Here is a 17,540-nt window from a genome sequence, read left to right on the forward strand (position 1 = left end):
GATCATGGGGTGTGTCGCTGCCGGTACCTGTGCAGGACGACGAAAGTCTGAGTCTTCAGGTCCTTGGTGCTTCCAATCTTGCTCTATGGATGTGAGACTGGACTCAGACCAGGGATCTGAGACGCAGACTTCATTCCTTTGGTACCAGGTCTCTGCAGGGAATCCTTGGCTATCGCTGGTCGGACTTTGTGTCCAACGAGTGGTTGCTGAGTGAGACTCAAATGAGATTTGTTACTTGCATCGTCCATGAACGTCAGCTGCAGCTGGATGGACACGTGCCTCATTTTCCTGACACTGATCCTGCTCACCAGATTCTTTCAGCGAGGGAGCCTCGTGAGTGGACGAGGCCAATTGGCCAACAGCGTGCCTCGTTGTTGCAACAGGTTGGACAGAATCTCAAGGAGATGGGGATGGGCCAGGCATATGCCTGGGGGATGGCCAGACGGAGGCCGCTGGAGTTCCTGCGGAAAGTGGACGCAGCGATATGCTGCTCCGGTGCATGTTTCCACACCTGACCTGACCTATGAAAAGGTTAGAAATCGTATCACGTAGCCATGTTTACTGTTGATCGTATTGAAATGTTCCATTTGTGCAAGACAATCACGAAGAACAAACAAACGGTTATGCATGACACCATTGGGCCCAGGTCCATGCACATTGAGGAGGTAGGTTTGCTCACCAAGCAACCAGGACTGATCTTTCTCACCCTCAGCTCCTCCGGAGAGGTCATTCATTGCGACGGCCAATGCAGCTATCGGTGGACCATATGAGAACATCATCCCACAGACATTACCTGGACAATGTGCCGAGCTTTGTTTGAATGCAACGGATTTTGTCTGCAGGTGAACAATGTACACGTGGCAAAACACTTTTTGTTGACTTGCATCGCAACATCATCCTCGCACATTGCAATAAGCAAATTGCTATGTAGTGGCAGGAATGTTTTACATTCGACAGTGAGCGAGCACATATGTGGTAGATGGATTTTGAACATTGGTTCAAGTGTGAACGCTTAATTGGCCAAACAGGCAAGGAATGTTACACTTCGGATGTATAATGGCTGAATATTGTGGAGCAACCGTACGTACGTTTCCAGGTCGTACGACTTCCTGCTGACAACCTCTGAGTGTCGACTCAGTGCCATGGGAGCCGACGACACTGAAGGACTTGATACCTTGCTATCAGAATCGACCAACCACTTTGAGATGAAGCAAACCTTTGGTGAGGCTTGGCACCATTTGTTATATGTTGGTTAGAGAATTTGACACGAACGGAGTGACAACAATTGTGAGGGTTCTTGACATCATCACTTAAGGTTCACCACTCATCCCAACTTGAACATTGACTTGTGAAATTGTACTTTGTTTTTTTTTTTTACTATTGTTTATCCGTCGAACTAACCTTAACTCCATAACACACCTCATTCTTCCAGAATGTGGTGGAAACTTCGAATTGGACTCTGGAGTAATTACCTCCCAACTATGGCCACGAAGCTATCCACCAAACACCACATGCGATTTCTTCATTGAGACAATAACGGGGAAGGTGTTGGCCCTGGAATTTTCACAACTCCGATTGGATCCCGGAGCGGACGAGTCCTCGTGCCTCCAGGCCGGTGACCGGTTGATTGTTCGAGACGGCATGGATGAAACAGCAGCCATCTTGGGAGAGTTTTGTGGACACGTCTCATTGCCCAAGACGATACGCTCCATTGGGAATCAACTATGGTTACATTTTGTGTCTGATGCTGATGGGTCAGATGTCGGTTTCCACGCTACTTATATATCAGGTGTAATCAGTCGTCCCTCGCCCCCTTTTCATGGCCATGATCCCTAACTTTTATTTAATTTCATTTAAGATTTTTTTTTTAATTAAACTAAAAATTCCTTTGAAGGTTTTTCTTTATTTTACAATCACTTTATTTTAATTAATTAATTTTTTTCCTGGAAAGGCCAGGTTCATTTTTTTCAAGGTGCACTTATTGACTGCTTGTATTAGAGGCTGGAATAATCCATGACTCGATCGAAGTTTTGAGTCGATTAATTTTGCATGTGTGTTTATGTTTTCCTGCACTTTAGCCATCATTGTGGGTGGAGAACCCGTCCGACACCATGCGTACGTATCCTATTGGTGCAGTTCCTGCAAAATGTGGTCACTCGTCTGTTAATTTCTTGAAGATCAAACGTCGTCATGTATCATTGGTTCTCACGTTGATCATAATTGAGATTTCTTGGAGAATGTGTAGTCGATACTGGGTAAAACATGATCGGAAAGTCAAGACTGTTTCGGTAATGGTATCTCACAGATATTCTACAACATGTATTTGATATCAAAGTTGAATTCGTGTGTTTTTAAACTTTTATTGCACAAAATTGACCCTATATGAATAGGGCACATGATAGAAGAAAAGACAAATTTATTGATGTTTCACAGGCAGGGTGAGGCATAAATGTAAGCAGGAGGGACTGTTGGCCATTGGTGGACATTGAAAATCCCACGCTAACTTTCATGAAGAATAAGTGACTTATCGCCGGCATTCTGAGCAAATTACCAATGTAAAATATCCGGCAGGTTCCTTCAAAGAAGACTAAAACAACCAGAGACTTTGTCACTGCTGAACCCAAAACAAAGTTGGAACTAAGAACAATAGATGCAGTATGTATATATTTCAATCATACCTCCTGGCTGTAATGGTGAGCATCGGCCGCAGATTGTCTCACACGATAAAACCGTATAATCCACAAAGAACAACCGTCCATTCTGCCACCCAGACAATTGTTCCCGCTAATGCAAACCAATCAACCAGAAGGCACATGGTGTGATTGGCGGGTAAATCAAAATGTGTGGAGCATGATGAGCACTCCCCTGATCTCCAATGGACATAAAGTCCAACACGAAAGTGTCACCTCCAATCCGGAGGAATCGGCCCGTCGACTCTGTCAAACAGACAAATATTAAATGGCCAACATGAGTTCAACATCAAACGGAGCCACCTATCTATTTTAGGCTTACTTACCCAAATCAAGACGGCATACCAACAAATAGCCAACCAATGATGTTGAAATCTAACCGATAAATATATACAAAACACAGAAATTGGATGACGGAACAATGGTCAAAGGTTCTTCGGACAGATGAGTCAAAGTTTCAGTTATTTGGATCAAATCAAAGATGAATATAATCGAAGAGAATGTGAGATGACGAAAAACTGAAACTTATAAGGAGCCTTGCTTGAAGCCAACAATTAAGCATGGAGGAGGTTCAATTCAAGTTTGGGAGTGCATGTCCTCAAGTGGTGACGGAAAATTGATTAAAATTGATGGTATATTCACTACAGTAAGGTACAATACAAATTTTAATCCACCATGCTATCCCCAGTGGTGCAAGACATGTTGGTCCAAACTTCGTCTTCCAGCAGGATGATGATTGAAAACACTCAGCTAGAATAATTAAAACTGATTTACAAAAGAAAGAGGAAGCTGGAGTCCTTCACCACATGGGATGGCCTCGTTAAGAACCAAGATCTCAATATCATTGAAGCTGTTTGGGATTATTTGGACAAAGTAAGAAAGAATCCCAGCAACTTAGATGATCTTTGGAAGGTCTTGGAGGAAGTGTGGAACACCATTCCACAAGAGTGTATAACACAAATTATTTGAAAGTGTCCCGAAAAGAATTTCAATGGTTTTGAAGGACAAGAGCGGACATACTCATTATTGGTTGATATCAAGGTATTTCGTGTCTAAATGTGGTTGTTTGAATGGGATTTTCTTTTCCTTAAAGTTCTATTTTTCATTGAACACAATTTTTTCTTGGTTCCCTTTTGCATTGGAGTAGAAAAAATATCTTGAGTTTCATGATTTTCTGCATTGTTCCCACAGAATGGCCTTGCGGCGCACATTTCGATGAGCCTGGAATATTTGCGACACCCGGATATCCTTTATCGCATCCTCCAAATCAACACTGCAACTGGACCATCCAGGCGCCTGCAAGTTACACAGTACGTGATGAAACCTACAATGAGCTCCTTGATGTATATTCCAAAATCCTTGCAGCAACCAAGACCACTGTCAAAATGACTGAAACATATTTGGTGCTCTGTTACCTTCCATCCCTCCACCGGCCTTTATCCGTTCTTTTCTCAAATACAAATATTTCCAATTCTAGATGTTAGATTCTCCATTACCCTCCTTACGTCCTTTTTTTTTTAATTTCTATTTTATTTTTCGTCCTTTTTCATCAGATCCACTTAGACTTTGCCTCCTTCATGCTTGAGCTTTCTGAAATCTGTTCCTTCGACCACATCGCTCTCGTGGTGGGAAAAGTTAATCTGCGGATCTGTGGCTCACCACCAGTCATGCCGACATACAAAATTTCTGCCAACTCGATGAATGTCATCTTTAACTCTGATGAAGGCATAGAAGGACCTGGAGCACTTGCCCGTTTTTGGTTCCTTCCACCACAAGTTGGTGAGTCCAGACCTCTGTCACCAAAACCTTTTTCAAAGTATGTGGGTTGCATCTCATGATGGAGATTGGGGGGGGGGGAGGTGGTGGTGGATGGTTTTCAATTGTCCTGCATTGTAGAGACCACTCAGTGTTTTTCTGAGGCTCCCTTTCTCACAACATCCGTCTTTATTGCAGTTGTTGCATCAACATTATGTTGTCCTTTCAGAGACATGCAACTCACTGGTGATAAAGGAGACGAGGCTAATTAGCCCTGGAAACCCATGGCTGCCTCGTGGTGTCATGTGCCGCTGGATTATGAAAGCCCCACGGAAGAATGTAGTGCAGCTGCGCATTTTGCAATTTGATGTCGGAAGTCGGAGGGACGAACACGAGTGCAGTCCATGGGAGGATCATGTGAGTATGGATGCAGTGCTGTACAATTTGTGAAAGGTTTCAGGACATCGGCAAACAAAGGTGACACGGATTAGACAAGGCCTCATCCTCCCATGCAGAAAGGGATCCGGACGCGAATGTGTAACACGTGACTTAGTGTTGACACAAAGAGACGCACGGGTTCTTAAAAAGGAAAATCAAAGGGTTCTGCCTTTGCCAGAAATGTCCATCTGGAGCTTGGCTCCCAGGAAACGACAAGCGAGTGGCCATGACAGTGGCGACGTTATCCAGGTTTCTTCTCGAGATTTAGTTTCACAAATTAAAAGAGCGGCTTTTTGCTGAGAGCTGCCTTTGCGAAATCCAAACAGGAAATCAAATGGCTCTTATGAACTACGTTAAAGGTTTGTGGATTTATAGTTATGAAGTTGAGGCTCGTGGAAGAGTTGGAACACAGAACATTCCAGAACTAGAGCGGCATTTGGTAGAGCGCATAACTCTGTCAGGCTGAACAGTTTACGTTTTGTATCCCACTGATAGGTCGGATCTGCATCCGGACCTGAACCCAAATTTAATCGGCTTGTTCTTGTCACCGAACCAACTCGTACACAAAGTGTTGTCATAACCCGTCCAGAACGTTTGAAATATCATACCGTTTGTCGTTTTTGGCCAAATCTCTCAAATGTGAAGAATCACTTTAACAACTCTCCCATTCGGATCCGGATCCAGATCGCCACCAAAATGTAATCAATTCTTCCTTGTCACAAACCAAACATGCCCACCAAATTTCGTCCGAGTCCATCAATAACTTTTTGAGATATGCTGCTCACAGGCAGATATACAGACAAACAGTGGTGAAAACATAACCTCCGTCCACCTTTGGTGGCGACGGTAATAAGGAAGGAGAACATAGTGGTGAAGGGTTTGGGGGAAGGGAAGGAAGGACACACAAACATCACTCCTTGTACACGTCCGACATTTCAAACCCCTTCGCACATTATCAATTTTATTGTGTAATGCACATATTAAGGCACTTGTACAATTGTACTGCGATTCTCTAACATAGAAAAGGGTCTTTTGTAAGAAACTTACGGACACTTCGGAAGGCTGATTGTCAACCTGGCCAAGAACAACAGATTCACCCTTGTTCTACTCAAATTGCTTCGAAAAGTCTTCGAAAATTTTGGCCAGTTGTCCCTTTTATATACAATGACTTGATCATGTATATGCCACCGATGATTAATCGGGCCCTGTTGCTGACTTCCCCAGTTGATGGTGCAAGATGGGTATAGCACAACATCTCCAGTTATGGCACGCCTGTGTGGCCAGGCCTCTTACTTGAGGCTACGCACCAGCGGCAGGTTTATGCGTCTGGTCCTGGTGACTACGGAGCAGCCAGCGCAGTACCGAGGATTTGCGTCCATGGTTACCTTCACACAGCCCGTGGACCAAGGTGCTCATACTCACATGTTGGCATGGAACCATCCTATTACGTTTTTAGTTTGGCATTGTCCGCCTCAAATTTAAATTCTGTTTGTTGAAAGAGAAATGGAACCGGAACCTTGATGTTGATTTATAGTAGAAGGTGAGGTGCATCTTTGCCCTTCTTGTCTATCAATGCATTACTTCAGCAAATATGGTGGAAATTCTCCCAAATCCCACGTCCTCTACATATCTCTGTTATCAATATATGGTCCCTTTAGGCCTGCACATAAAATATGTGATTCTTTGGGGGGGTGGGGGTTTCTCAGGGCTTTGTACAGGTGGAGCTGTTAGGGTTGGATACGATGAATGCATCACATCTTGTATTTGATGATGTCACAGCACGACAAGGCCACACGTTTGTGATAAGCCTGACAGAGGATTCGATTCCAACCTTCACGTCACCGAATTGGCCATTGATGTATCCGGGAGAAGAGGACGCTCGTTGGGAAATTGAAGCTCCGTTGGGAAAGACCATCGAGCTGTCGGTGAGCAATCTTTCATTCCCGTGAGGCATGATGCGCATGCAGGACATTGCTGTTGATCTTTGCCTCATACAAGTCTAACGTGTGTACGTAAATCCATTAACATCGCCTTCTGTCCTGCAGTGGATGACCTTCGACCTGGAAGGCCTTGTGAGTCACAAGTGTCCTGGTGATTATGTTCTGGTTGAAGCCGGACGCGGACAGATCCACAGGTTTTGTTCACGATCTCCACCACCTACCATCAGCTCCTTCGGCAACACCCTCAATGTGACCTTCCACAGTGACGGCACCCTCCATCGTCGTGGCTTTCGAGCCAGGGTTCAGTTCCGGCAAAGTCCTGGTATGCTTACCTTCAAATTGCTGTTATTGTTGTTCGAATAATAATTGCGATCATGGTAATCTTTTATTGTGCTTGTTCCAGTGGAAGTTGTACTTTTACGCAATGTACAGAAACCCAGATGCTGGTGCGAAATCCTTTCCTTAGTTCCAATCCGAATGGATGGTTTTTCAGGAAGGTCTCTCACTCATTTTGTGATCTCCTCCATGACACAAGGCTTCACTTTAATCACGTGATGTTTTGTGTGTGCGACTCCAGACGTTCATTATCATCCACTCTGTAATATACCACACATTGATTATTATAGTTCACGTTGGCCTAACTAGTCGAGGCACCAGCCTGAAAGTCATCCAGCACGCAAGTGGCATCCTCTCCCACGCTGCTGGACGAAGTGTGGATAAACTCGATCACGGAAAAGATTTCCTGTCACCGCAAGTGCCCTCGCATCATCAAAGGAAGTGTAAAGATATTTTGATGCTGGAAATGGCAATACTGCCAAATATTGCCTGCGTTGCATCCCCATCCCAAAACGCACAACATCACTCGCTGGTGTGATGACCATGACAGCCGATAACATAGGAAGGAGGGACATATGTGGTGGTTTCCCAACCAAATTCCATTGTCATGGTGATGTGATATGATCCTTAAGGTTGCCATGGCTGAGTTACTTTCTTGATGCATGTCTTGCAGCAGCAACAACAACAACATTTGTGTCAGTCACTAAAAGAAAACCAGAGGTACAGCCAACACCAACAACAACAACACCAACAACAACAACAGCAACAACAGGAGCAGATGCATCAGGCAATGAAAGGACCTCGGTGGGGCAGCCACCGACAACAAAGAAAACAATACCTGCATCGACAATTGCAACCACACCAGAAGGCAATGACATGATGACTGGAAGGCAATGGAAATACAGGCCAGATTTTTGATGTGCTGAAAGTATCTGTCTCGTTACTGTCTCGTTACTGTTTCACCTGTTTCAGCTGTCATGAGGCTGGGAGGAAGTCTCAAGATGAAGAACGTGAACTTCTCTGAAGAATTGCAGTGGCCTGGCAGTAAAAAGTTTAATGCTTTGGCTGGGGAGCTCAGCAAAGAGGTATTCAACTGTCTGTCTCTGTCTGTCTGTATATGTGGTACATTCCACAATACTGTACATAGATCTTCTTTTTCTTCCTGCTATCCTTCCTTTTTGTCTTCTTTTTCTTCATTTTTCTCTTTCGTCTTCTCCTTCATACTCCTATACGGTACCCCAGCTGAAGCATGTATTCTCACCTTGGAAAGCTGCTGTGCAAGTGCTTGGATTTGCACCTGGAAGTGTGATCGCTAATTACCATCTGTACATCACCAAGAACGACTCGACAATCTCAACGACCAATGCCAAGGTGATGCTGACCCAGCACCTGGACAATCACAACCACAGCCTCGGGCACCTGATTGTGGAGCTGGGTTCCATACAGTTCTATGGTGAGTAAGTTGGATAGATAGTGTCAGGTCAGGTGTGGGAGCATGCGCCGGAGCAGCACGTCGTGTAATGGAGATAAGATGGTGCAATCGAGATAAACTGCATTTACTTTTTCAAATTTGTATTGACTAGAACCACCCACTCCTGATGGGAGTGTACAGGGTGGTGTGGGTCATGCCGATGTGCATGACCTTGCAGATGGTGGGTTGTTAATATCCTTCTTATTCTTTAATGGCCACAATTATTCCCACATTATTGTAGGGATGGATGCGGGAAGCTTGGCTCAAGTCAGGCAGACCTGACGTTAGACTGAGGTTAAGGCAGGAATTAGTAATTTGTTCAGGATCCCACCGGTAGCTCGCCTGCGTTACTCTCTTTGTGAGGAACATTGTGGGGTCTTTAAAGTCTGCGAACAAATATTGGCAGAAGGGATGCCCAGTTTAACGTCACCCTGCTTGTGAAACACCGGAATGACGATTTATAGCTGGGTTGAGATTTGAACCCAGGCCGGACAGCTTCGAGGCGAGTGTGCATTAAGAATGGGGTTATGTGTGGAATAAAGGTCACAATTGGACCGTAAGGGTGTCAGGGGTAATATCGCATGTTACACTTGAGGCCATGGTTGGGAGAAATGACATATATGAACCCCCAAGATACAAGTTAGAAACAATCAACAAAATCTTATTGTGAGAAAAATAGGACAGGCAATGGGATACATCATTCATGTGTAAAGACTCATTTGAGTACCATACCTAGAGGCCGAGCAAGTTGAGAAGGCTCGGATCTGTTCGTCTGTGGGGAACACGATAAGCATAGGAAGCCTCAAGGACGTCAGGAGTGTGTTCCATTACGACAAGCAGCTTGTAGACCGCTCGGCAAGTTGTTGAGTACTGAAGCAAGCACTCTATTGCAACAGTTGGTAAGGAATGGCTGGCTTGGTCAGCGATAGCAAGCTCATTTGGTAATGGAACACACCTCTATATGTCTGGTGTTGGCTTAATATCTAGAGTGGTGGGCTTGGGATCTGAGGGTCCTGAGTTCCAATCCTGCTTGGTTGTTGGATTAATACCAGGTGGGGTCGACTCTGCCTGTCATCCTTCTGAGGTCGGAAAAAAATGAGTGCCAGCTTGCTGGTGTCCTGCGTCGGAGTAGTGACCCGTCCAGGATTGTGCCCAATAGCCAAGGAGACTGCTTAGGAAGCACCAACGCTCTGCACAGAGTATGGTCCCAATGGATGGATGGAACACACCTCTGGTGTGCTCCAAATTTCTTTCAGTAGCTACTGTTTAAAAAGGTGATCGTCCATTGGAAAGAATTGACAGAATAGTTTGTGGTTGTAATAATTCTTACTTCCCCATGAAATGCCATGCTGAGCTATTTGTACACCTTATCACGGAGTTCGTCCAAGGTGGAAATCCCCCTTGGAGAAGGGGAGAAGTTGGGTCGCCTATCCATGAGGAACAAAAAGTTCTCCACCTATGACGTCATTGATCATAAGATTTGGGAGCTATGATGTTTTTTTTTGAAGAATAAACCTTAAAAAAAATCTTCTTCTCCAGAACGGCTTGAGAGATCGAAGGGAAACTTCACCCACATATTCCCCAAGCCTTGGGGATGCCAGTGTGTTCATGAATAATTAATAAGTCAGATGGTTTGGCAGCCATATTGGATTTAACACACAAAAAAAATTTTCTTTAAATTATTTCTCTTCAACCACTGCATCAATCGACGTGAAACGTTACACTTATGATCTAGTAGTCATGGGGGAATATGCGTTTTAAATTTCATCCTGATCGGGCGTGTGGTCTGGCAGCCAGAATTATTTAATATTTTTAATCTGTGTTTTGGGATTTAAATCAAACTTGGTACAAGTATGTATCATTATGTAATGATGTGGGCTGAGGCATATGCGGATTAAAATGTTCTTATTACTCGTCATGTCATAAATTACATTTAATGTTGTCGGTGGTTGATTTTAAAAATGAAATGAAGCTTTTGTTTACTCAGCCGCAAGAAAGAAATGCACAAAAGCATTAGATAGGTTAAAATGCCATAAATCAATATAAATCTTCCGAGTTACCTTCCATTTTGCAAGTGGGCAATGAACTACTGATAGCAATTGTGATTGATACTCAATGAAATATCTGTGCTTTGCAATGAGCTGTGTGTGCATGTGGCTAATGTGCATAATCAACCAGAACGGCACTCATTGGAGTGCATACCTCCGCCAGGCTGAACAGTTTACGTTTTGTATCCCATTGATTGGCCGGATCTGGATCTGGACTTTCACCAGTATCGAATCGGCGTATTCTCGTCACCTAACCCATTCATCCACCAAGTTTTGTCATAATCCACCCACAGCGTTTTTGAGATATCGTGCTATCCATCATTTTTGGCCCAATTCTCTCAATGGTGAAGAATCACTTTTTTTTAAAAAAATTATCGTATTCAGAGCTGGAGTCGGATCTTCATCAAAATCGAATCAATTAGTCCTTGTCACACGCCCAACCTGTCCATCAACTGTCATCTGAATCTTGCCATAACATTTTGAGGTATCCTGCTCACAGACCTCCTTCCACCTTCGATGGTGGAGGTAATAAGTCTGGGAGGCTTAAAATATGTAATTATGACGATGAATGGTAAATAAGTATCATCTTGTGTTTCAGAAAGGACTGCGTTGGCACTTCCAGAGAAACAGAAGAAGTCGTGGACATTCAGGCAGGGCCTTGGCTTGGGCATAGGCCTCAGTCTGGTTCTAACAGCCATCCTTGCAACCCTGTTTCCACTGTACAGGCATACCTGTAGATCCAACTGTTCTCCACATTCCATGTAGGCTTGGCAGGGAAGATTGATGAGATTCTTTAATGCTTTATTCATCTTATTCAGTTATATTCAACTTGAATGCAGAGGAAGTTGCCTGTGGATGGGATAAAGAAGTGCGTCTATTGTCCGTGTGCAGACATTACAATGTTTATGAAAATGAATTGCCAGTGGAGACGACAAATCCTGGACCTTCGTGCAGGTGGGTAAGGTCAGGCACGAGTTGAAGGAAATCCATTGTGATGCTGCATTGATCCTGGGGAGTAACTGCTGAACTTATCTATCGGGGTTCTTCCCGACATCTTTTTTTTCTATGTTCTTTTCACACTTCTTTCTAAAATTTATTTATTTATTTATTTATTTATTTATTTATTCACAATTCTGTTTTCCTTCTAATTCTTGCTTTTCCTTCTCTTTCATCTCTCTTCCTCTCTTTCGTTATATATTTCTCTTAGGAGAAGTGAATTGTTGCAGAAAATAAGGTTCACTTGGCTGCGACGGGAGGGGTTTGAGGGTAGTGTCGTCGTGGCTGAAAGCCAAATCCGATCCAGGTTCCCCCTGATGACTCCATCTTTGTTCTTTACTTCTTCTGGCTCCTTCTAGGTCTTCCGTTTCATTAAATTTAACATCTTGTTTGAAATTGAATGTTATATTTGAAGCAGAGCATGAATAGAAAGACGAATCTTTCGTTTTACCGTACTTTGTCTCTGAATTCATCCCGATCACACTTGCACAGAGACGAATGAGATCATTTTTTAAAAACTTTGTCTGCCTGCTTTGCACTCAAACAAAATTGAAAATCATTCCAAACAGGAAACTTGCTGGTTTTAAGTACATCATTATGGACACAAACAACACGCACGAATAAGTAATGTAATGTGTTGGATAGGGTGATGTAATAGATGCTGGAGAAAATGGCCGGTCGAAGCCATCATTTTTGCAGCGTCTCGCGTTGCGAATGCTGCTCATGGAGAGCTCGGCGTTGTTCTTCTTCTTGTTCTCGTTGTTGTTGTTGTTGTTGTTGTTGTTGTTGTTGTTGTTGTTGTTGTTGTTGTTGTTGTTAAGACAAAACCTTAACCTCTAGGACTCGGCTCTTGTATATGCAAGATCCGGATCTCCTTAAATATTAAGCACATGTACACATCCTCGCATTGAGGGTGCCTTTTGAGAGCGTCTATCATGATATTCGGACATTTTAAATATATTCGGACATTTGCTTTCAAGTTTCGAAAAGTTCACGTTACTATTTAAAGATTATTCCATTTATCGTATTGTAATTTCGTAAATACACTATATATCGTAAATACGTAAATACATTATGACCGGTCTCGCTATTGGCTTAATCAAGGCACATGACGAAATATCGGAAGTTTTTTTTTTGTTTTTTTTTTAGCCGACAAAACCTTTAGGACGCTGCTCTTGGACACATTTGTCCTTGTTTTTAAAAATCTATACACCTTTAAACCTCTTTCAACCTTTCTTGAAAATTTGAATTATATTTGAACACTGTATAACACAAATCACCTTCATAATACTTCCAAGAACCATGCAATGTATCGATTTATATAACATGAGAGGGCATGGTATGTGAGATAGTACAAGTACAGTGTTGTGGGTGAAGAAGATGGTCATCAATAACGTCTCCATCTCCTAAACTGCGATATCACGTCATCTTATTAGAGTGTATAAGGTGATGTATAACACTGCTTCAGTCGTGCTAAACTTCAAATTCATTTAAATTATCTTCAACACGTTGACTGTCGACTCTTATAGTATACACCACTCCCATCAAAAAAAAAAGTGCGACAAACTGACAGGTGGGGCATTAGGCCAACAGGTGGACACAAGCAAGGATGTGAAGAAACAGGAAAAGAAGAGACAGAGAGGAGGGTACGAAACACAGGGATGTGCAAGTACGAGAGTTGGGTTTGGATAAGGTGACGTTCATGAGCATAGAAAAGATCACTGGTAGGGATGGGGATGATATGGGATGGTGGTGCAGGTGCACTGCCTGTATTGACACTCTCGAGGGAAGAGTGCAATTGAACAGCCACAGGAAGGTGGTTACACCAACGGGAACTTTCAGTGTTGTTGCATTTTTTTTTTTTTTTTTAAAGTCCACCTTAACTATTGGACTTTCAAATATAATACTTCTCTTCTTGTTTCTCATGAATGTTTGCATTTCAAAATACCACATATCTCGTTAATTATTCCACGGGATTTCAATCGATTTAGCAAAATATATACAAGGTGTCCCAAAAGTTACCTCTGGATTTAGAAATTCAATAACATTTCTGTTTTTAAAAATAATTTATGATTATTTTTATACCAAAAAAAATGTACAAAATGGAGATAAATTTACTTTATTTATGAAAAATGATGCAGGTTAGATGTCCTCCATTTTCGGCTTCGCAGAGACGGGCTCTTTCGACAGCATTTTCCATAACAGCGGACAACAACTCTGGCTGCAGCCCTCGAATTTCTGAACAGATGTTGTCCTTGAGCTGCTGAATTGTATGGGACTTATTGATGTACACACGCTCCTTCAGGTAACCCCAAATAAAATAATCGGGAGGCGTCAAATCAGGAGAACGTGACGGCCAAGAAATTTCTGAATTTCGCGGAATTATTCGGTGTCCATGCTCTTTGGGTGAGAATAATTATTGATCGATGAAATTTGAAATAAAAGTCCACGATTTTTGGTTCTTTGCTCAGTTGTGAATTTTTCCGCGGGTAATTTCCAAATGATAATCTAAATTCTGAAAATAAAAGAAAAACAAATTATTAAAAATCATAAATGTTATTGAATTTCTAAATCCCGAGGTTACTTTTGGGACACCCTGTGTATGTAAAACTCCCTGAAAGCCGTCCAATGTGAATAACGTCGTTCCTCGATCACATCACATTAGGAAATGGGGGTTCATGGATTCCTATGCTGTATTCCATGAGAAATTAAATCGAGGACCAACACATTGAGTGGTCACTCTTATCCTGTGATCAATCGATCAACTGAGATATATTGTTCACATTGCCATGATGAATGCAATCTTTTATTATCATTTATTTTTAGACTGAAGTAGGAATGAAATGTCACAATTTTTTCTCTCTTAACCCCCCCCCCCCCTCATAGTTCTGCAACCAACCCGCTGCCCGTCGCACTGCAGAAAACCATCTTGATTGAAGAAAGCAGTTGTTCGAGTATATAAACAGGTTTCAGATTACAGTGCAAGTCAAGATTTGTAAACACAGAATTATATTTGAGGGCCCCATAGGCCTTCATGTAGGGCTGTTTAATATGAAGTCACACTTTAGCCCATCGTTTATGGAGCTGCAATGTTCATCACAAAATAAACAAATAAAGAAATAAATAGGGTCCACTTTTCATGCGGTGGTGGTTTTCAATAGTAACCTCAACAAATGAGACTGAGTCCCCCACCCCTACAGGTATAGATTATGGTATAATCTGAAAATAATCGATCTATATTGAGGGAGATCTGTGCGGACTCACACACTCACAGACCGATTAATAGTCTCTTCGGTAACAGGTGATGGTTAACTCTCATTGGGTGATTGGTTATACGCGAGCATCCTAAAATATTATCACTCACTTGTATAACGGTTATAGCGAAGTAGTATGATCAACAAAGGAGACAGAAACGGTATGTTGAGTGGACAACAGAGTTGCCTGAAATATTATTGGCCAAGGAAACATATAATCATGTTCTTATGTTGTTGTTTTTTTAACAAGCACTATAGATTATTCCAATATACACTGATTCATAGTTAGGGTATTTTTATTTTGGATGAAAGAGGTGGGAGCCTTAATTTAAGATGGTGTTATTATGTTTATTTGGCAGATTAGCAATCATACCAATCATACCAGCACTAAAGTTCATAAGCTTGAAACCACAAGGGAACGAAACAAACCGGATCCATAATGTAGGGATGAGGATTGGCTCTGTGGACTGGGTCGCAGTGGAGGAGGATTGCGAAGCAGTGTATGCGAGCATGATTCACAGGTAGGCAAGGCCCGTACTGGTCTGGTGGTCTGGCTGGAAACAGGGATGTGTTGGTCAACACCACCTCTTGCCTGAACCCGGATATATTCTCCGCACATTGAGCACCCCGAAGAAACCTCCACTACATCCCTTCTCCGCCATGTTCCTCAGCGACAAAACAGCACACTGGATAGTGAGTTTTGCAGTGTGACCACTGACTGGAGCACCAAAGGCCAAACGTGCGCTAGTTTGTTCTTCATCCCGATGCATGTGGTGAGGCACCTGCACCATGGTCTTGGTGATGGGTCTGAGGTCCTGAACAGACCGACACTGGCTTCAGATTTCGAGGGACTCTTCACCATTTTCTTCCCTGAAGACCGTTCCATTTTAGTGAGACAGCTCTCCATTGCATGCACTGCATAGCATTGATAGCATTGGCATTGATTGACATTGTCATTGCAATGATTGGTATTGGATTTTAAGGATTGTAGGAGGCAGACCAGACAACCAACCAATGTGAGTGTTGTTAGTTGCCCAGGAAACAACTCGTTTGTGTGGGTGGTGAACAGGTCTACGTCACAAGCCATTCCAGCTAAGTTACTGACTCCCGTACCTCAACTGAGCATGGAGTACAAGCACCCTTCAGGTTGTAGAAGTTTCTGAGGATTTCCCAGGTGGTTGTCTGGTTTTTTTTTAGTTTAAACTTGCTCTGATGGGCCTTGTGAGTCACCACAATCATTTTCAAGAATAGTTCAGTGAGCCTTTAACCAATCCAAAGGTATTGGTTTCCTGGTCCTTGAGGCATCCTGGTTTGGTCAGGTTCTTCAATCCAGCTCATATGTAATGTAATTCCCGAATATGTAATGTAAGCGCTTCAGACAGGGTTCCGGTATTTCCAAACTGGGCACACCTGCTCGCTGTACCCACGAAGGTATTGTCGGATACCTTGAGAGGGTTTGGGAGGAATTCCCTGGATTTTGTCGAGTCTAAAAAAGAGTGGTGGTAATATTCACCGTGGACCATTTGTGTTTGACATATACAATTTATAAATGTGAGTCCAAGTGTCCTCGAAGACACCTGCTATCTGATGAGGGAGTACTGTGGTTGTAGTGTAAAATGGTTGAGTAACTGAGATGTCTTCTACGATTTCAAATTTCTCGGGTTTTGGTTTTTCTTCTTCCCATTTTTAACCTAAACTTAAATTACTAGACAAGGAATTTGGCATTTGGACCATCATGCCTGTGCTTCATCGACTTTCCATCGATCTAATAAACGGAATACCTCATTGTCCAGCATCCTTCCTTCTCTTCCTTTTTCTCAATTTTTTTGCATGTCACAAATTTCAGGAAATATTTCCCAACTCCCCTCCACTCCCCTTGTCTATGTAATAAATATATGACCCTTTGCTGTGAGAGCTGGTCATGTCATTGAAAGTTGCAGATTTTTGATGGATTACTGAGATCCGAGATTGTGGCGGACAATGTATGGTGGAATGGAGGCACGGCTTCGATCACTTGTCTGGTGGGCAGAGCATAAACCAAATGTATAAACTTCATTCAGTTTTAGTCGTAAAAGGGCTCTCCATTTTTGAGGATGCAGTACAAGTGTGTAGTTGCTGCACCTTATATTTTGGCCACGTGTCTTTCAATCACTCGTACCTTCATTTTATTTCTTATTATTGTGTGAATCCAATGAAACCTTATCAATAACACATCTTCCAGTGGTGAAACTCTTAATAAACTATAACGGCACTCGTAGAGTGCATGGTCTCGCCTCGTGCATGTTCGTTTTGAACAAAAATACCATCGTTAACTGAACACACTACTATTATGGATTATGACCCACTGCTTATTATGTCCCAGAAACCTGTATCATGTATGCGCTCCCTATTATATCACATCGTTTCATGTATGCGCTCCCTATTATATCACATCACATTCATAACACGAGTTATGAATGTTATAAATTTAATTCTTCGCTCGCATCGGGTTATAGATCAGATATAGAAGTTTCAGGTTTTCGGATAAGGATTTCAATTCGACCAATTGTGGCTTGAATACCACTTCACCGATGACATCATCGTTATCACCCTGGATACCCCCCCCCCACCCA

The 17,540-nt window shown here is 42.7% G+C and overlaps 1 protein-coding gene across 2 annotated transcripts in view; it reads left to right on the forward strand.

Annotated features, from left to right (window-relative positions):
• Nucleotides 1-17,355, forward strand: part of LOC147010002 (CUB domain-containing protein 2-like) — a 40,353-nt gene extending 22,998 nt beyond the window's left edge. The window contains exons 5-19 of one of the 2 annotated variants that reach the window (XM_085861539.1): nucleotides 713-842; nucleotides 1,097-1,221; nucleotides 1,433-1,789; nucleotides 3,882-4,000; nucleotides 4,244-4,469; nucleotides 4,675-4,862; nucleotides 6,108-6,291; nucleotides 6,663-6,808; nucleotides 6,929-7,145; nucleotides 7,836-8,027; nucleotides 8,132-8,244; nucleotides 8,402-8,612; nucleotides 11,277-11,439; nucleotides 11,570-11,632; nucleotides 14,561-17,355. In XM_085861539.1, coding sequence (XP_085717665.1) covers nucleotides 713-842; nucleotides 1,097-1,221; nucleotides 1,433-1,789; nucleotides 3,882-4,000; nucleotides 4,244-4,469; nucleotides 4,675-4,862; nucleotides 6,108-6,291; nucleotides 6,663-6,808; nucleotides 6,929-7,145; nucleotides 7,836-8,027; nucleotides 8,132-8,244; nucleotides 8,402-8,612; nucleotides 11,277-11,439; nucleotides 11,570-11,632; nucleotides 14,561-14,636 — 2,510 coding nt within the window. In that variant the 3' untranslated portion in view covers nucleotides 14,637-17,355. Of the gene's footprint in view, nucleotides 1-712; nucleotides 843-1,096; nucleotides 1,222-1,432; nucleotides 1,790-3,881; nucleotides 4,001-4,243; nucleotides 4,470-4,674; nucleotides 4,863-6,107; nucleotides 6,292-6,662; nucleotides 6,809-6,928; nucleotides 7,146-7,832; nucleotides 8,245-8,401; nucleotides 8,613-11,276; nucleotides 11,440-11,569; nucleotides 11,633-14,560 lie in introns of those variants that run through there. The other variant, XM_085861537.1, reaches the window with a different exon arrangement.
• Nucleotides 17,356-17,540: the final 185 nt, after the last annotated feature.

The sequence above is a fragment of the Eptatretus burgeri genome, chromosome 17 (assembly GCF_056783735.1).
Source record: "Eptatretus burgeri isolate ZD-2024b chromosome 17, Ebu_testis_v1, whole genome shotgun sequence".
Lineage (NCBI taxonomy): Eukaryota > Metazoa > Chordata > Myxini > Myxiniformes > Myxinidae > Eptatretus > Eptatretus burgeri.